Source organism: Candoia aspera, chromosome 5 (genome assembly GCF_035149785.1).
Source record: "Candoia aspera isolate rCanAsp1 chromosome 5, rCanAsp1.hap2, whole genome shotgun sequence".
NCBI lineage: Eukaryota > Metazoa > Chordata > Lepidosauria > Squamata > Boidae > Candoia > Candoia aspera.
In genome coordinates, this window is record NC_086157.1 from 117,430,861 (window position 1) to 117,450,805 (window position 19,945).

General features: G+C 52.6%; 1 protein-coding gene across 1 annotated transcript; it reads right to left on the bottom strand.

Annotated features, from left to right (window-relative positions):
- Positions 1-2,974: 2,974 nt before the first annotated feature.
- Positions 2,975-10,176, bottom strand: TPP1 (tripeptidyl peptidase 1). Its single transcript, XM_063306085.1, has 13 exons — positions 10,081-10,176; positions 9,832-9,972; positions 9,432-9,571; positions 8,769-8,919; positions 8,559-8,680; positions 8,217-8,410; positions 7,852-8,050; positions 7,309-7,497; positions 6,539-6,611; positions 6,114-6,234; positions 5,458-5,616; positions 5,193-5,330; positions 2,975-4,824 (listed from the first exon to the last, which is right to left on the bottom strand). Exons 1-13 carry the CDS (start codon positions 10,098-10,100, stop codon positions 4,687-4,689), a joined length of 1,785 nt encoding a protein of 594 aa, XP_063162155.1. The 5' UTR covers positions 10,101-10,176; the 3' UTR covers positions 2,975-4,686.
- Between the last annotated feature and the right edge of the window lie 9,769 nt (positions 10,177-19,945).

Sequence of the window (19,945 nt, forward strand, 5' to 3'; positions counted from 1 at the left end):
GGCATTCGCGGTAAAAGCTGCGTTAGAATCTTGGCATTTATTAGAGGGGGCGAATCACTCTTTCGAGGTGTGGACGGACCATAAGAACTTAGAAGCCCTCAGCACCCCCCGCAAATTGAGCCCGAAACAAGTCCGTTGGGCTCAGTTCTTCAATCGATTTAATTTTCAATTGAAGTTTATTCCGGGGAAAAAGAATTTCCTGGCTGATGCGTTGTCACGGCAACCCCAGGACTCTTGCGCAGCGCCAGAAGTGGTCAGCACTCTGTGGACAACGCCACAACTGGGTATGCAGGCTGTGACGCGCAGCCAAACGCGGGCGCAGCAGCCAGCCGCTGCGGACTCCGGACCGCCGAGCGCTTTGTCAATTCCTTCCCAGTTGCAACAAAAGTTTCTAAAGGAGTTAAAAACTGATACTTGGCTGCTCGCAAACAAAGACAATGTTACTTTTGACCGGGGTTTTGCTTGGAAATCTAACCGTCTCTATGTCCCTGAGAAGTTGCGAAAAGACGTGTTGCTCCGTGCACATGATGACAAGGTGGCGGGACACTTTGGTTTCGTAAAAACTTTGCACCTTGTCCGGCAGCAGTTCTGGTGGCCCACCTTGCGCAAAGATGTGAAAGAGTATGTCGCCTCCTGTTCTGTCTGCGCTATGTCAAAGCGCAAAGGAGGTAAACCTCAGGGACTCCTGCAACCTGTGGCTAGCCCAGCTTGCCCTTGGGATGAGATTTCCATGGACTTTATTGTAGAGTTACCACCCAGCCAGCGCAAAACAGCGATTTGGGTTGTCAAAGACTATTTCTCTAAACAAGCCCATTTCATCCCATGCGTGTCAGTTCCTTCCGCACGCCAGTTGGCCCGCCTTTTCTTGGTACACGTGTACCGGCTACACGGATGTCCTTCTCGCTTGATTTCGGACAGAGGCGCACAGTTCACCTCGCAATTTTGGCGGGCGTTCCTCAAACTTTTGGGAACTAAGCAAGCCCTGTCCACAGCGTGGCATCCACAGACGGACGGGGCCACAGAGGCTTTAAACTCAACGCTAGAGCAATACCTTCGGGCTTTTGTAAATTATCAGCAGGACAACTGGGTTGACCTCCCTTTTGCTGAAGTTGCCTACAACAATGCAGTTCATCAAAGCACCGGTCAAACCCCATTTCATATTGCACAGGGCAGGGACTTTGTGCCCATCCTGGATCTACCACAACCTTCGGTCGGGCCGACCTCGCCGGGGGATTGGTCGACACAACTCGCAGAGTCCTGGCCGGTGATTCAAAAGGCATTGGCTGACGCACAATCGGATTACAAACACTATGCTGACCAGAAACGTGCCCCTCATCCTGCTTTTCAAGTCGGTGACCTGGTCTACTTATCAACTAAGTTCATTAAGTCCTCGCAACCTTCAAAGAAGTTGGCACCTAAGTTTGTGGGTCCTTTCCCCATTACTGCTCAAATCAACCCTGTGACTTTTAAGCTTGACTTGCCACATAATCTTAAACGCTTACATCCTGTTTTTCATTGCAGCTTGCTCAAACCAAGTACTCGTTCTGACCGATGGCATGATCAACCTCCACCTCCAACCCCCATCATGATTGACGGTCAACAACACTTTGAAGTTAAAGAAATTTTAGATTCTAGACGCCTTCGCAATACTCTACAGTATTTAGTTCGTTGGAAGCATTTCCCTCATCCAGAATGGGTCGCTGCCTATGACGTGGCTTCTCCTGATCTTGTTGCCCGCTTCCATTCTGCCTACCCCTCTAAACCACGTCCTTAAGATTGTTTTTGGGGAGGCGGTATGTCATGTTCGCCGTTTCAATGTGTTTGATACATCGTAACGTTTCGCATGTCATTAGCTGGATACGTGTTTCATCTTTGACGGGAGGATGGTTCCTGTTGGGAGGGGTTTATCTCTTGGCTGTGATTTTGGAATGTATTTGGGTTATCTCCTGTGTTCAAGGTTACTTTCCCAGGCTAGAAGATCTGACGGTTACCAGCACCTGGGACGGGCGGCTCTGCTGGTAGGGAGGCGGGGTATGTTTGCAACGAGGGTTTTAAGTTTGTATTTGGCGCGCTTTTGCTCATTCTCAGCTTTCTCTGTATTTGTCCTAAGTTCCCTAATAAATCAGATTTCATTTAGCAACCTCTTGTGAGTCTGAGTATTTGGGCTGGGCAACCATTACAACATTTTTGAAAAGCGTGGGGTGCTCAAAAAGCCACTTTAAAGGAAACAAGGAAACACGAGGCAAAAAAGACTGTGTAAGAGAAGTCCTGTTGAGTACATTTGGGAGACCCCATCATTGAACATCTGAGGGAGAGCCTGCAAGACCTATGGCTTCCTCCATTGCCTCTTTTGCACCTGCCCCCAATATTCAACCTATGCCCAGAGGATGGGCGCGTGGCAGGAGCTGGGCTGGGACGGGACTGGGTGCCTGGAGCATCTCTCAGTGGATCTGAAACATGGCAGCCTGGTTCATGCATTGGACTATGTCAAAAACATTTCTTTGTTGCTTTTGTGTTGTGAGAACCCAGGTAGTTTTGGTTTGTTCAATAAATTATGTTCCAACAAACCAAAGCTGGTGGGGGAGGAGCCAAGAAGTCACAGGCCTGTCTGGCTCCGATACCTGGGGAAAGATCATAAACTCACCTATAAGCATCTTGAAAACAATGTAGTAATTGCCACAAGCCAATTTTGGCACATCAAGAACAAACCAGAGTTAGCTTTATCTCATTTTTTTAATGAGGTAATTTCCTTAATAGATTGGGGAAATGCTGTAGACTTAATATATCTTGACTTCAGCACAGCATTTCACAAAGTACCCCATGATGTGCTGATTAGTAAAATATGGGCTGGATGGCATGGTAAGAGAAGACATAGCTGGCTTAAAAATAATTTTCAACGCATGCTTGTCAATGAATTCTCATCAAATTGGGAAAATATTTTTAGTGGAGTGTCCGAAGGATCAGTCCTGGGTCCTTTATTTTTCAATATTTTTATTAATCATTTTGATGAAGAGGTGGAAAAAATACTTATCAAATATATAGATGACACAAAATTGGCTGGGATAACTAATATCCACCTCTAACTCAAGGAAGTATTTACCTTTAGAATCTGAGCCAGCAGTGTGAACTGGATGCAAAAAGGGCAAATGTAATTTTAGGCTGAATAAACAGAAGCAATTTATTTTCTAAAATCTGTAGCTTCCCAAGATTCTGGGAAGTAACTATTTCAGCTTATTCTGCTTCATGTGATAGTTCTGACCAACACACTTTAGGGTTCAGAGAAATGAGCAGGTTAAAGAGAAGGATAAAGAATGATCAGGGGACTGGAAACCAAGACAGAGACTAAAGGATGTAGAAAGGCTTAGCCTTGAAGAAAGCCAGCAGGGGGGGGGGAGAGATCTTGATCGCCCTCTTCAAGTTACTTCAGAGCTGTCAGGATGTCCATCACTTCAGAGTGCAGGACACAAAATAATAGATTTAAGTTGCAGGAAGGCAGATTTCAACTGAGTGTAAAGAAAAATGTCCTGACAGGAAAAATGGTTGGATGGTGGAGCCATGCATTCAGGAAAGGGATTGTCATGTTCACTGTTTCAATGTAGTTCATACATCGTAACGTTTCACATGCCATGGCGCTGACGCGTGTTTCTGTTTGAGGGGGAGCTGCTGTGAGACCTTGTACCAAGCTCTGTATGTGGAATCAGGAGAATGGAATGTGTTTGAGTTATTTTCTCTGCTCAAGGCCTTTTCCCGCAGACCATCAGAAGCCATTGGGAGCACCTGGGGTTGTGGACTTGAGAAGATTCTACGGGGGGAGGGATTTTGTTTGCACCGAGGGTTTTTAGTTTGCGTTTGGCGCGCTTTCATCATTCTCAGCTTTCTCTGTGATCCTGCATGCTGTTCTTTAATAAATCAGATATCTTTGAAACCCTGCTTATGAGTCTGATGGTGTTTTAGAAGAGGCGACCATTACAAGGATGATGTATTCCGGCCTTGTCTGAGAATCCTGAATTCCTGCCATGATTAGGCTTGGAGTCGATGGTCTCAACGGCTCCATCCAAGCCTGGGATTTGGGGCAATGTCTCAAAGGTGGACTAGGACGCCCTGTCCACCACCAGAGCGTGGCTTCTCCTGTGCAATCTGAAGTGTTTCTACACAGCAACAAGGCCTGCAGGGGAGCTTGGGTCAGATACCGTCTGCAGCTGCTAGAGGTGTGCAAGATGGCAAACGGGGAATAGGCTATTTGGGGGCATTTTGAAGCATTTGCGTTCAAAACAGAGTGGGTCTACTGCAAGCCCCACGTGCCTCAAGTACTGGAAACAGCTCATTTCACACTTGAAATAGGAATCTGTGGGATTCTGCACTCAAACCATTTTGAAAAATTTTGTGCAGCGCTAACACCCCCTTGCCCTCAGCTTCCTTTCCTACCATCACCTCCGGAGACCAAACTGCATTGTTGGCAGCAGCTGCTGGTCCGCAGCCGTGGACTTCTTGGGATTAGTCCTGACAGAAGATCGCCCCAGCTGCGGTTCCTCTTTGGAAAAGAGGAACCCCCTTGGGGCAGGGGCAGGGTAGCCCCCCACGCCCCCCTGTAGCCTCCAGGTCACCAGACCCACGGCCCCAGTCCGTCCCCTTCTTTCCCATCCTGGCCGCAGAGCAGGCCGCCAGAAAGGCCAGCCCCATGGCACACTAGGCCAGAAGGGCACGCAGCAGCTCTGGGAAGTTAGGGGTCCCCCAGCCTGTGACTGGGTCCCAAGCAGGGGTGGCACAGAAGCCCTGGCCTTGCACGACAGCATCCAGACAGGACAGGTGGCATCCATGGGTCACCTATGGGAAGATGGAGGGGGAAAAAAGGTGAAAGGTCCCCTGTGCAAGCACCCTAAAGTCATGTCTGACCCTTTGGGGGGATGCCGCTTTCGCAACATTTTCTTGGCAGAATATAGAGCGGAGTGGTTTGCCATTGCCTTCCCCAGTCGCCACAGGGGCACGCTCGATGAAGAGGAGGCTTTTCACCATGCACCCGAGCCCCAGCCCCAGCAAAGTCTGTTCTTCCATTTCTGGTCACCATGCCTGACAGCAAGGTAACAGGCTGCTCCCCCCCGGGGTCTGGCTCCCAATGTTTCCCACCTGCTGAGGACCCTGTGTTCTGCTGAGCCAGTGCCGCCCCCCCCTGCCCCCCCAACACAGGCACTCACGTCGTACAGGGCTGTGTTGTTCCCTCCTCCCTGGAGCTGGTAGAGGGCAGGATTGAGGAAGCCCAGGGGCGGCAGTCCTCGCTGGAGGCGCCGGTCATTGATCAGGGCGATGATGCCCCCCACCACGGGAGTGGCGGCCTGCAGCGAGAGAAGCGAGAAAAGTCACAAGGGCCGGCAGGCTTCCCCAGCCCAGCCCAGCCCAGCCCAGGGCAGGCAGCCAGGACCCCGGGAGCAGGCAGGTAGGTGAGCAGGGCTGCATACGCACCGAGGTGCCTGAGACCCAGGGCATGGGGATGCGGTTGACCACCACCCAGTAGTTGTCTGACAGGGCCGCCAAATCTGGATAGGCTCTGCCTGTGCCGTTGTAATAGCTGGCGGGGGGCAGCCGAGGTGATGTGCTCAGGAAATGCTTTACAGCTGTTACCTGTGGGCAGGAAAGGGGAGTGGCCTGTCGATGCTCTGATGCACTGCTCCCCTCCACCTCCACAAGCGTGCGCTGGCCCCACCACTGTGCAGGGGGGGCTGCTCACCCCAGCCAACGGGCTGCGCCCCCACCCTGACCTCCATGCTGCCTGGGCTCTGGTCAGTGGCTCTTGTGTTTTGCAATGAAGGCTTCTTGCTGCTACTGCGAGGACTGGCAGAAGCTGCGTGTCCTAACAGCCAGGAACCACGCTGAGACAAGGAATCAGTCTCTAGTGTTTTATTACTGCTACATAACAGAGAATCCTAACAAACTGAAGAAGCGTGGGAAAAACCCAGACATATAAACCCCAAAGACTAAGGCGGGCCCAATCTGTGTCTCTTTGAATGGCCACCTAATTTCTCAGTACTATGCATGCGCTTTACAGCCTGGATGGGAGCCCCCTGCTTGCCATCCTCACTCATGACACTGCGTCCCGTGAGGAGAGGCAGCCAGCTCACCTGGTAATCGGGCATTGGGAAGACATTGCTGAACCCGCCTCCACTGATGTAGTCCGTGACCTCGGCACCCACCAGGAAGGGCTGCTGGAAGGACGTCCCGCCAACTGTTGTCACAAAAGGGCTGCAAACACAGATGAAGCATTGGGATCCCAATATGGAAACCCAGCACTGGCATTAAGCCCTCCGGCTGCCCGGCTGACCACCCGAGGCAGGGAGGGGCTTGTGCTGCTCAGGGCAAGCGCTCGCAAGGCCTCAGGCAAACAGTAACTGCTGCTCTTCTCTGCAGCCTGAAACTCCCAGCAACGGCTGCTCCTGTGCCACCCACCACCACAGCTCCAGAGGAAGCATGCTGGATGCACAAAGGTCCAGAGAGGCCCAGCAGAGCCAGAGCCGCCTCCCGCACCACACCAGGCCCTTCTGCTCACCTGGAGGCTGGGAAGCTGGGTCGAAAGGTGTGCTCCCCGCCCGAGACTGCCCGGCAACCTGCCCCAGAATCACCTGAGGGGGTCAAAACAAGCCCTGTCACTCTCCTCCTGCGTTTTGAGCCACTTTTATCCTGCAAAAGGCCTGGACTCGCCTCTGGGATTCTCCCAAGGATCAGGTGGAAGGGCTGCTGTGAAATGGAACGCTGCATTTTGGTTCTTTCCATTCTTTTATTGAGCATGTTATGCATACGCACAAAATCAGAGCATGTATAGCTGGAAAGCAGTCTTGTGAACCCATCTGAGCGTAGAAGATAGGGCACGTCTTTCAAACCACACTGGGTTTCAGACAGTCACGTTCTCAGGAAAGGCTTGGCATCCGCTCAGAACTAGCTTTCCCACAGGACAGCCAAAACCCAGAAGCTTTAATTTTGCTTCTCCACAGCATCACGGAGAGCTCCCAGCCAGGCAGTGGGTTTTCCTGAGGGCCCCAACGGGATGTCCCTGGACCCAGAGAGCAAGCCCACCGTGGGGCCAGGAGGCGAGTGAGTGAGAAACCGTCCATACAGCAGCCAGAAGAGGCCCAGCTGCTCAAGGAAAGGGGAGGTGCACTGCTGTGAGCCCCTGCACCCCTCACGCTCCCACAAGGGCTTGCCACCCATTGCTCAGGTGCGCACGGTGGCCTCAACCTCCCCACAATGCTCTCTGGGACTGGGGCCAGCTGTCCGTGCCACCAGGCACCTTTGCTCCCATCCCTGCTGGCCGGCACACACCCGAGGCAAAGAGGATGCTGATGCCGCGGGCAGCTGCCTTCACGAACTCGGTGTTCACCCGCTCCAGGTAGGCCCGGGAGAGACTGTCCTCGTCATCCCCGTAGCTGACTGAGTGCACCCACGGCAGCATGCTGGTGTTGCTCAGCAGGACCAGCCACTCCAGGAAGGGCTCCTGGCTCTCGTGGCGCCCTGCGGGGCAAGGGGAGGGTGAGCGGCCTGTGTGCCGGGTGGCCCTCCCTGCCACTGCCAAGCTCCCCCAGCCCCCCCTCCAGCATCTGGGCATTGCTGCCCCTGAGGGTGGGGCGGAGCAGCTTGGAACCAGCACAGCCCCGACAAGGGCAGCCCTAGAGCCAGTTTGGACTCTGAGAGCTGGCTCATCCCACTCTTCCCCAGCTGGGGCCACTAGCAGCAGCCGGCAGAGACCAGGGCTGGACGCGTGGCCAGCGGCCAGCGGTGCTCATGGTTCCCAGCTGGCAATGGAAGTGCTCAGCCGCCTGGCAGAGGAGAGGAGAGCGGCTGAGGCCTGCGGAACAGGAGAAGTACCTGCGTTGCTGAAGACCCAGGTGGAGATGTTGGCGCCCATGCTCATGAGGTACTCCACATCCAGACTGGCCTCCAAGCCAGCGGGGCCGGAGCCCTGATGGCCAACGACCTGGTCAACCCGGGAGCGGTGAGGGAACGTTCCCCCAAAGAGATGCATGAATTCGGCCAGGTCAGCCTGGTGGAAGTACTGCTCGAGGAACTGGATGGAAAGAAGCTGCGGGCTGAGCAGCTGACCTCAGGCAGAGCCCAGAGGTCACGCTGGGGTGTTGACCACCTCGCCAGAGCAGTAGCCCAGAGCTGAGCTTGGCCCAGGGATAGGCCTGACCCCCAACCCCGGATGCTGAGCAGAGAGGCCAGGCTCCTACCTGGGCACAGGCCTGGCTGCTGTGGGAAAAGGTGCCCGCATCTGCATAGGTCAGGTTGTATCGCTGGCGGAGCACAGCTGGTGTCACGCCCAGGTGGAAAGCAGGCCGCCTGTCCCGTCCTAGTGGTGAATTCTCCACAGCCCAGGCCCGGCTCAGCTCCTTCCGTTCAGCTGGGAAACGGTGCAGCCCCCCCACTTGGAATGGGCAAGACGGAAAAGGGCTGTGATTGTCACCTACAGCAGACAAGCCCACCCGGACAAACACTGGGTGGCCCAAGGGAGGCCCCAAAAGCCAGGTGGAGCCCCCTACTCAGCAACCTTGCCCCCCCCAAAGGCCTCCTACCAAAATCCACATGCTCTGCTAGCTCCTGATCAAGCACATAGGGCAGAGGGGACCTCACGACACTGCGAGCATCTTTCACATAACGGTGGAACTGCGCCCCCGGGAGCAGGCGCTCAGCAGTGCTACACACAAAAATCCAGAGCTCAGCCCCTCTTTTGGCCAGGGCTGGCCAGCCTGCCTCCCCAGCGCCAGCCCAACTTCCCAACTCACCTAGCCGGCACTGAGCATTGCAGGAAGTCCATGGTGCTGACCCTCTGGCAGGCCCGGACACCGTGAGCCTCGAGCCATTTGTCCACGCTGCTCAGCGTCAGGGAAGACGGAGAAACAAGGGAGCGCACCTCTGCCAGCGACAGGAAGTGCCCTGGCCAAGGCATCAGGAGAAATGCATGTACCAGCAGGGGCCCCAAACCACTTTCCCAGAGGAGGTGGGGGAGCTGGTTGTGCTATGCCTCTCCCCACTCCCAGGGTCCCCTCCAGTGGCTCTTCCAGGTGACCAATCGTGGGGGAGGGGGACAGCCAAGACTGGTGCCACCGCTGGGAGAGCTTGTCCAGGGACCCCAGGCTGGCAGGACTCTGAAGCTTCCCAACCCTTTGAGGCGGAGCCTGCTGCAGCCCCTCCCACTCCCCCACCCCCTCTCAGGGACGGCTCCCAATCCTCCTGGGACTGCCCCCCTCGGGCCTCACCCTGGGGCTTCCCTAACCAGGCCTCCCCGGGGAAGAGAACGGCAGGGCAGACAAGCCTCCCGCAGCTAGACCCCCGGGCTTCTAGGGTCCCCCGGCTGCCAGGCGGCGGCGGCGGCGGAGGAGGAGGAGGAGGAGGAGGATCTGGCCCCTAAAACAGCAGCTGCTGCTGGGAGGCGGGAGTTAGGGTACCGTAGTCGGGCGAATCGGGCGAGGACACGCGCCGCACCACCTCTCTCAGACGCCCCACGTTCCGCTGCCGGAGCGCAAAAGTCAGGCTCAGCCTCTCGGCGGGAGCTACGCGGCCCCGGGAGATCCATCCCTCGGGGATCCTGGGGGCAGAGGGACGCGGTCACGGGCCGGGCGCCCAAGCAGCCCTGCCCCCGAGTTGGGAGGGATCCAGCCCTCTGAGCCCGACCAGGCGCTGATGCTCCGAGCCTGGGCTGGATCCACCGTCGACCGGCGGAGCGCTGCGCGGTCCTACCCGAGGTCAGGGGGCTCCGCACCCGCCTCCCTCTCCTCGCGCCTCGCCCCTTCCTGCCCGGAGCCCCATCCCCGGGAATCCAGCTTCACGGTCGAGCTTCTTGCTTACTGGAAAGGCTGGTCCAGCTCCGGAGCCCAGGCGGGGGGATCGACGGCGGCGGCGGCGGCGCTGGAGTGGAGGAAGGCTGGCAGCGGCGGCGGCGGCAGCAGCAGCAGCAGCAACAGCAACAGCGGCGGCAATCGGGGGCACCTTGACGGGGCGGTTGAGGGAGGTCAAGACAGGCGCACCGGGCGAGGGCAGGAGGGGCTCCCCTGCCGCCCCCCGCTCCCCGCGCGCTACTCTCGCCTCGCAGCATACCGGAGCTCCGCTCGAGCCATCGCCGCCGAAGCGACCCTGAGCCTGGAGTCAGGCGCCAGCTGTCACGTGACGGTGGGCGGATGGGGCGGAGGAGCAGAGGCTCGCGGGCCGGCCTGGAGGGCGGGGGTTGGCTGCACTCGGCGCGTGCTCAGAGACGGCGGCGAGCGCCGGCTCCTCCTGCGGGGCTGGCGTCGAGGCGCGCGGTGATGGGCTGCGGAGTGGTGCCGGGGCTTCGCTGCCAGGCGGCCGCGAGTCTTTCGAGAGCCGTCCGAGAGGCTCCCTCTCCCATTCTGAACAGCGCGGTCTCCCCCTCCAGGGGCGGTTGCTCGGCCGGGATTCAGCCACCGGGCGGCCTCCCCCGGGGGCATCCCACCCCGTGGAGCGCCTCTTCTCCTTCTGCAATTGCGGTTCCACATTTCCGAACGCAACGCTGACTGGGGGTCGTGAATGCCGTCTCCTCCACTCCTTAATGCACCCCTTCTGGCCTGTCCCGGGTGAGGGGCGGAATTCACTCTAGGGAAGAGTGAGCCGGAAGCCCGCCTTGAGAACCGCGCCGGGCTCGACTCCTCTCGAGCCGAGGCTGGGGTTTTGGGGGCCTGAGGACGTGGCTGGGATCGCTGTGGTAGGGTCGGTGCCTCCCCGCGCGGCCCCTGCGTGGGGCTGCGGTGGCGGGTGCCTGGGTCCCCGGAGGACTGGGATGTGCTCCATCCCGGAGCCATCTGTACTCAGAGCGATGTTTTGCCCCTCTCCAAGGGGACCTCACACCTTGCCTCGCTCTTCTCCGCTGCGTTTCTCCACTCTAAGGCGTTTCCTTTATACTCGCACACCTTCAGTTCAATCCTGCAGCGCAGTAACACACACACATGACCTGGGCAAAGGGGCAGAAAGTAGGATTTGTGGACAAGAGTTAATGTCTTGGAGGACAGCATCAAGGTCCCAAAGGATCTTGGCAGGCTAGGGCAAGGGGAAGAAACCAAGACGAATTTCAATAGGAATAATTGCAAATATCCATTTTGGCATGGAAAAACCAAATATGTGACTTGAATGTAGGAAAGGGAACCATACTAGGCCTCTAGTCAGTGGTGTGTTGGTAAATTTTTAACAACCATCTCTGGAAAAAAAAATGCAGCCAGGGCTCACTGATGCTCCATTGCTACCTCTAAGTCACCAGACAGCTGATTGGCGCACCAGCCTTCCTGGCTCAGTTCTGCCCTCAGGCAACTTGCAGAATTCCAGACAATTTAACAATCAGCTCTCGCAAGCTGGTCCAAGCAGGCTTCAGCAGACCACTGCCTACAGAGCATGTGAAAAGGTTCCAGGGATCCTGGTGGATTGCAAGCTGAACAGAAGCCAACAGAGTGATTTGGCTCCAGAGAAAAAAAAAAGCAAAGGTGATCTTGTGCTGCATTAACAGAGGTCAAGAGAAAACGTGGTTCTCTGCACAGAGCAGGGTTTTCTAGTGACTAGATGTCCAAAGTTGCTTCCAATCCTGGTTCTGTGTGCCGCTTTCCTCCTCCCTCTCAGACTGGAACAGGCATTTGCTCAAGGTCCTGTGGCCTTTTTTGCTGCAGACCTGGCTTCTCTTTCCATCCAGTTTGCTTTCATAGCTTGACATGGTGCCGGGCAGGATCCACCAGAGCATCTCTGACAGAGGACTGTCCAGCCTCTGTTGGAAAAGCTCCAGCAAAGGAGAACTTCTGGGGGCAGCCAGTTTTGCTGACAGGACACTCCTCCTGATGACTCGCTTGTCCTTCCTTGTGGTTTTCACCCACTGGTTCTGGTTCTGCCCTTTGGGGCAATAGTGAGCAAGTCCAGTCCCTGCTTTACATGGCATCTTTTTAGGCATCTGAAGGTCGCTCTCATGTCCCGCTCAGTCTGTTCCGTAAGCTAAACAGACCCAGATCTTCCATGGCTCCAGGGGAAAGGCTTGGGATCCAAGCCCCCCACCATCTGGGCAGTCCTTCTCTGAATGTGCTCCAGTGTGTCCCTGCCCTGTTTGAATTGTAGTGCCCAGGACTGGGCAGAGGACTCCCAGTGGGGTTTGACAAGCACAGAGCAGGGTGAACAAGTACTTTCTGTGATCTGGACTCTAGATCTTGTATTGTAGTTCTGCTTTTCTTGTAGCACGCTGCCCAGGGTTGTATTTTTGCCAGCTAGGTGGCCGTAAAAATCCTAAAACCAACCAACCAACCAACCAACCAACCCCTTTAAACAGTTGCCTCCTGCTGCTGGGTTCTGCTTAATGCGGAGTCCACCAGGATCCCTGTCGCATCTCCCAGGGCCAGAAAAAGCAAGGGACCTTTTCTGTAAGCCAAGGGCCAAAGACCCGTTGGAACCAGGCTGCTTGGCCAATTGTCAACATACTTGTAGAGGAGGGGGAGGAGCCATTTGTACCTCTGGGGAAAAGGCAGCTCATGAAATGGGGCCAGAATGGAGGAGCTGCCGTCTGGTTCACATCTCTGAACCCTCTGAGGAGGGGGACCCCCAAGAGGCCCTCCCTAACCTACGGGGTCTTTTTGAGCCTTCTCTCTTTCCCTGAAAAGATTTGCCTCATTGCTGGATCACCTGCATGTGGCTCCCTTGGTGTCCTTTCAGCTTCCAGCTTCCCTCTTGCCCCAAGCCGCAGGGATGATACCACGGTCCAGTCCAATGATGAGGATGTCATTTATACCAGCAAGGATCCATGACAGAAAGAGAGAAACCGAGCCAACAGTGTGCTCAGTCTGGAAAAAGTGATAAGGAGAGCTTGCACTCTGCATGTGGGTGTGCGTGTGAAAGAGATGCACACAGACCTGCCTGGCTCTAATGGAGTAACGGATCTCACAGGACAGTCTCAAAGTTTTCCTTTCTGGAAACCTCGGGAAGGAAAAAAGGCCAGGGAGGAGTCCCGGGGAAGGATTAGCAGCCACTTGGCCTGTCGGTGAGTCAGAAAGGGGGAAGCTGAAAGCCAGAGGCTTGGAGGACAGCAGCCTCTCTTGGCATTCTTTGTCCAGGATAAGGCACTTGGGTGGAAGAAGGAAAGCCATTTTACAGCATCGTTATTTTCTCATACCAATGCCACCCTTGGTGTGCCATGCTGAGATGTGCATATCAGTCATACAGAATCAACTGCAGTGGGTAGTGGCAGTTGGGATGGCTGGGAAATCCTGCTGATGCTTCCTCAAGGAAGGATTCTCACCTGGGCCTATGACAAAGAGGGCATTTTGCCAGTCCTCAGCCTGCTGCAACCTGGTCTGTTCTAGAAGAGGTTGCCAACCCTCAGCTGCCTTACTGGGTAAGCCGGGACTTTTGTACGCTAATCATTTTCTGTTCTGTTAAAGGCAACGGGGTGATAAATGCCCCTTTTTGTTTTTGTTTACCTACCGCTGATGACCAGGATCCATTCAGATCAAGTACCTGATTGCCAAGGCTCCCCAGTTTGGAACTATAACAAGTTATCCACAGAGGGTGCTCATCCTAAGTGGTGGAAAGGGATCTCCACAGTTGAACCAGGCATCTACACCCCAGACAGACATCTCAGCGGCTTCTCTGCTCCTGGTGTTTGCCTTGCTGCCATCTGATGGCCTGTGGAGAGCTCTCCACCTGGATCCTGTGGCTGCCTTGGCGCCTCTCAAAACAGGCAGGGCTTGTATGGAGAAATGCAAGCAAGAAAAAGTGCTGTTGTCAGGCGCAGTGAAGAGATGCAAAGGGATTGGAACGTGGTGCCAGTTCCAGTTGGGGGGCATCTGGGAAACAGACTCACAAGTCAATGGTTTGTTCACCCTTCCTTGGGAAGAGAAAGCCCTAGAAATCTTGCCCATCAGGGTTAACCCACCTGCTCACAGTGGTACCATTGGGGGCATACCTGGTACAACACTGGGGCAGACACAGGAGGCAGAGAGTGGGAGGGGAAGTGTGCAAGTCTCCTTCCTGTAATAGTGGGAGGAGCAGGGAAGCCCTTGCAGTGCCCTCAGCGACCCAGGAGCTAAGACTAGGGCTTTGCAGCCACAGAAAAGGATACCTTCTTGGAGGGTCAAAGCCGGGGGTGGGCTGTTGTCTCACTGAAAAAAGATTGACTGGAGTCCCCGAGACATTAAAAGTGGCTGCCTTGCCCACCCTTCCTAGCCAGGATCTTCACTGTGTTCATCAGGGCATGAAGTCTCTAGAAGAGTCAGATCAGAAATTTGCAGCCTTCCCCATCTCAGTGAATGCATGACTGCCACCTGCTGGGAAAGTACGTGTTGGCGTGCAGTTGATTTTGACTGACTAGTCCTTTCATGTCTTTGTGATTTTTGGTCAACACATTTTATTGCTATTAATGCACAGAAGTTTAATCATGGACTCCTAAAGCTGGAAGGCATCCTTGAGGCTATCAAGTCCAACCCTCTACCTGGGGCAGGAATGAAAATGGAAGCACCTCCAACAGGCTGTCGGAGCTCAGCTGCAACATATCTACTGAAGGGAACTTCTGCACTGGGGCTTCTGCTGTTAAGTTGCTCTTGCGATTGGAAAGGTTTTGACCATGTTGAATTGGCATCTGCTTTCCCGGAACTTAAATACTTTATCCCCTGTCCTGTACTCTGGATTGGGAGAGAAGAGATTTTGATCTGTGCAAAGTCTGTTCAGGTATTTTTGAGGAATGCCAGCATTTTCTTCCAGTTCCCACCAGAAGATGTGTCCAACTCCTTCAATCTCTCTTTGCAGAACTTAATTTCTAAGCCTTTGATCCACCTCATTGCTCCCCTCTGTTCCCATTTGTCTGAACTGTTCCTAAAGCATGGTGTCCAGAACTCCAGATTCCCTTGATTAGAGTCTGGCTGAAGTCATGCTATTAGTTTCTCTGATTTGGAAGTTATATTTGTGTTGATGTTGCCTAAGATTTCATTTGCCTTTTGGGCATCCCCATCATGCAGTATTGGGGTTAGGGTTCACAGAATTTAGCAGAGCCCATTCAGGTGAACAGCCAAACAGATCTCCATAATCATAGCAAAAGATTCCTTCCAAGGTGGACAGTCCAGGCTAGTAGACAAAGCCACAGCCCTGCAGGAAACCCAGACCATCAGAACAGGAAACACAAACAGCAGGGGGGCTGGCCACAGAGCGCCCCCTCTCTGAAATCCAGTAAACTACACTTTTCTCAAGTTCCTAGGGGGCGGGAACACCTTTGCATAACAATAGCCAAGCTCTCCTATATAAAGAGCTTGTGGCAGAAATACAAGTTTGGCCACCTCCAACCAGCATGCTCTGTACATGCTGTTGGGAAATAAAATCACACCTTTGTTCAAGCAACTGCCTGCATATCTTCATTCCTGGCTCAGAACAGACCCTGGTAAGATTTCCTTCCAACAAATATCACCAAACCAAGCTAATGTTTGTGCTTATGAAGTGGATATTTCCTTCTGATTCTGTTCAGTGTCATTGGTTCTTATTTTCAGGCAAGTCCTCTGACTTACCCAGAAGGCTGTGAATGTTACTTCCCTTTTCCAAGGAATTAGCTCTGCTGCCCAGTTTGGTGCCATCTGATCAGCATTGCCTTTCCCTTTGCAGCTTCTGTGACCCTGACAGATCTGGAGATTCCAGTAGACTCTCCATTGACAGTTAGGTTGGAAGGAGAGGGGTGAAGCTGAGAGTAATCCACCATGGGGGTGAGGACAGGTGGATTCTGCAGATGTAAGGAAAGACAATCTACCTGAGGGTTAAAAATCCAAAATCCAGCCTGGGATAAGACAGTGGCAAACCACCTCTAAATTGTTACAGTTGCCAAGAAAATTGGATGGATACCGTTGTACCATTAAGACAAGTTTGGGTAACAAATGTTGAGACCTCCCAGGTCAGAAAGCACAAGGGATCTGGAAGTGAAGACATAGTCAGGCCGAGGGAGGGAACTGCAAGGCCGCCGGGTCACCGAGGGGGCCAGTGTTGAAAGAGGAGCGCCCAGCTCTACGTGGACAGGTCTAGTTGGAACACAGAATGTGAGACACATGAACCGAAAATAACTTGAAATGGTCAAAGTTGCAACAAAGCATAACACAGCTGATTTTTTAGAAAAAGAATTAGTGGACATAATTATAGTATGTAATATACTATTCAGGGCATGAGATTATATAAAGGAATTGAGTGTCAAAGTTATTCAAAAGAGATATCACCAAGTATGTTCTCAGCTCTTACCCAATAAGCAACAGAATTCTATTTGAATTAGTGGCTATCTAGTGAACATCAGTGTTGTATAGCATCTCCTGCCAGGGTGATAAAGGAAGATACTGAAGAATTTTAGGGCAAACTGCAAAAAATGCTAAATGCAGCATCAAGAAAACACTTGGGGGTGCTAATGGGGAACTGGAATAGAAAAGCATGGAATTACAGGAGAATTTGGACTGGGCAGTAGCACAGGAAATATGTTGACAGACTTTCGCAAAATGATTTTTTTGTTAATTGCCAACATCTGCTTCAAAATACATAAAAGTAGACTCTACACATGGACATCACTGTAGGAACAACGTTGGAATCAAATCAACTATATAGTAGGAAAGAGAAGCTGGAGAAGGGCAGTGCAGTCAGCTAGGACTTTGCCAGCACCAGCTGTGGAACGAGTTGAGTTAGTGGTGTCCAAAATTAAAGTGAAGAAGATTTGATGTTTGTTAACAGCTGTGTGAGCCCCCCAGAGTCACAAATGTGTGGCTATACAATGGAATCAATAAAAATAAACACATAAATATCTATCTTCTTATCCCCATATATGCACCTTTAGGGGTTTACAGGGAAAATGGAAAGCTCTGTTTTGGCACAAAAGTAAAAAAACCTGCCAACCTTCCTCACTTCTAGCCAATTAACCCTCAGTATACCTGAGGATGTTAATGTTTCTCCCAGCAGTTTTAAATCCAATTTCTAGTTCTTCTAACACAGCATTTCTCACAATATTTAACTTAGATGCAGGAGGGACAGCATGCAACCTTGGCACCTTCCTTCCACAGTTTGGAACTGGCTTCCTGGCCATCATACCCATTCTTCCATAAGCAGATGAGGTGGCCTGATATTCCCGTGCTCTTAAAGACTAGCCATAATTTGTTATGGTCCACCCAATCAAAAGTCCTTGCAATTCTCTTGCCTTTTCCTTTATCCCTTGCATGTTAGCACTCATTGGTTTTGGAAAATTCGAGAGCATTGGGTTAATCTGATCTCAGAGGAAATGCAATTCCACAGAAAGAGGGACAGTGACTGAGAAGACACTCTCCTGTTGTCCCTACAAATGACAGTCCCTGGGGGAGATGCCTGGAGGAAGCCTCAGAGAATAAAAGCTGAGAGTGGGTGATCCTGAAGATTTATTTATTTATTTATTTGTCAGATTTACCACTGCCTATCTCGCCCCTAAGGAGGGACTCTGTGTGGTTTCCCACATCTTGTGCCATATAATGCTTTAAAGATGCTAACTAGCACCTTCAATTTATTTATTCATTCATTCATTCATTCATTCATTCAATTTGTATGGCTGCCCATCTCAACAAGTGACTCTGGGTGGCAAACAATCATAAAATAAATTAAAAACAAATTTCCATCATAATGCAAAAATCAAAATGCACACAGTAGCCGAGGAGAACATTGCAATCTATGGTTGTTAACACAACCAGGAGATGGGATCCTTCAACCCTTGGGACCCCAGACCTGGGCACAAAGCCAGGTCTTTAGGGCCTTATGAAAGGCCAACAGGGTCAGGGCCACCCTAGACTCCAGAGGAAGGATGGGCACACATCTTCCGGAATGTGCCCATCCTGCTGGACTGGATTGGACGGGTAGAAACAACCGGGAAAAGAAGATCCCTCCTAGCCATGGCTGCCACCTGCTCTTCCAGCAGGAGCCGTGAGTCCAAGAGGACCTGCAAATTGCGCACTGGGTCTGTCTGAGGCAGTGCCACCCCATCCAAAACCAAAGGTGGAAAACCCTCAGGACTGGAAGGTCCAAACACCCAGAGCCACTCAGTTTTGCTTGGGTTGAGCTGAATCCTGTTGCACCCCATCTAGGCCCCCACAGCCTCCAGGCCCTGAGACAGAACCTCCACGGCATCACTCAGGCAGCCTGGGCTACAGTTATAAAGCTGGGTATCATCAGCATACTAATGATAAATTAAGGCCAAACCCACAAAAACTCAGGTACGTGCCTTCTGTCTTTGCAATAAGGCTGCTAGGAAGCTGCAAATTACATGGAAAGGAGTGTTATTGGAGCATTGCCACAACCCTAAATACTTAGGGGTTTCTTAAACCAAGCGTCCTTAAAACAACAGCATTAGCCCTTTGCTACTTGGCAGGTGAATGCGCCTGCCCAGTTTGGTATAAATAAGCACATGCTGGGAAAGCAGATGTTGCTTTGAATGAAACTAGCAGAAGTATTACGGGATGTTTGAAACTTACCTATCTACCACCTAGCTGGTATTGCTCCGCCTGCTGTCCACAGAGAAGCAGCAGCACATAGAGAGAGGCTTCAATCATCAATACCCAAGCGACACCCTCTGTATGGCCTACAACCAGCTCCTCAGAGATTAAAATCCAGGAAAAGTTTCCTTAGGTCGACGGAAGACTTTGACTAATTTAAAAGTAGAGTGGGCCTATGGAAAGCTACAAAGAACCCACACTGGATGGAACCAGCAGAGGAGCTGGCCCCTGGGTCTGGAGAAAGTTGGGAAGCATGGAAATCGCTGAACAGACTGCGCACGGGCGTAACAAGATCCAGATATACTCTGAACAAATGGGGCTGTCCAGTGTCCTCTGCCCTTTGTGAATGTGCAGACATGCAGACAACAACACACATGTACATTTGTCCCCTGTGCTCTGGTCAGTGCACATTTGAGGACCTCATGACAGTGCGACAGAACGCAATTAATGTTGCCAGTTTCTGGGCCAGGTCTGTTTAACTTTTATATATTTTAACTTTTATATCTTACGTTTTAAATTCTATGTTTTACAGTATGCCTTATTTTAGTTGTGATGCTTCTGACATGAATAAATAAATCAGCATACTGGTGATGCCTCACCCCATCCATCAGATCTCCTCACCCAGAAGCCTCATGTAGATGTTAAACTACATGAGAGCCAGTTTGGTTTAGTGGTTAAGGCAATGGGCTAGAAACCAGGAGACGGTCAGTTCTAGTCCTGCCTGAGGCATGAAAGCTGGCTGGGTGACTTTGGGCCAGTCATTCTCTCTCAGCCCAAGGTATGTTCGCTGCCATATTTATAAAAATAATAAAGGCAGGATAGAAAATAAATAAACAAACAAACAACAGGAGGAGAGAAAGGATTGAGCCCTCAGGCACCCCACAAAGTAGGGGCCGTGTGCTTGACCTCTCCCCTCCTATCAACACTGCCTGGAACCGGCCCCAGAGGAAGGAGGAGAACCAGCACAATATCGTGCTGCCCACCCCCAACTCCCGAAGCCGGTCCAGAAAGATACCATGATCGATGGTATTGAAGGCCACTGAGAGGTCAAGAAGAGCAAGGATAGATGCACTACCCCCATCCTGCTCCTGCCAGAGGTCATCCAAGAACGCGATCAATGCCATCTCAGTCCCATACCCTGGCCTGAATCCTGACTGAAAGGGGTCTGGATAATCCATTTCATCCAGAGTCCTTTGAAGCCGTAGTACAACCACCTTCTCCAGTCTTGGGGACTGGACAAAAACTGTCCAGATTGGTTGGGTCAAATGATGGCCCCTTGAGAAGGGGGTCCACCACTGCCTTCTTAATAGCTGGTGGGACCACCCCCTCACTCAAGGAAGGTTTAACCACCACCCGAACCCAATCACACATCCCCTCCTGGGTAGACTTGACCAGCCAGGAGGGGCATGGACCTAACACGGAGATGGCCAAACTAACCGCTGTCAGAACCCTGTCCACTTCCT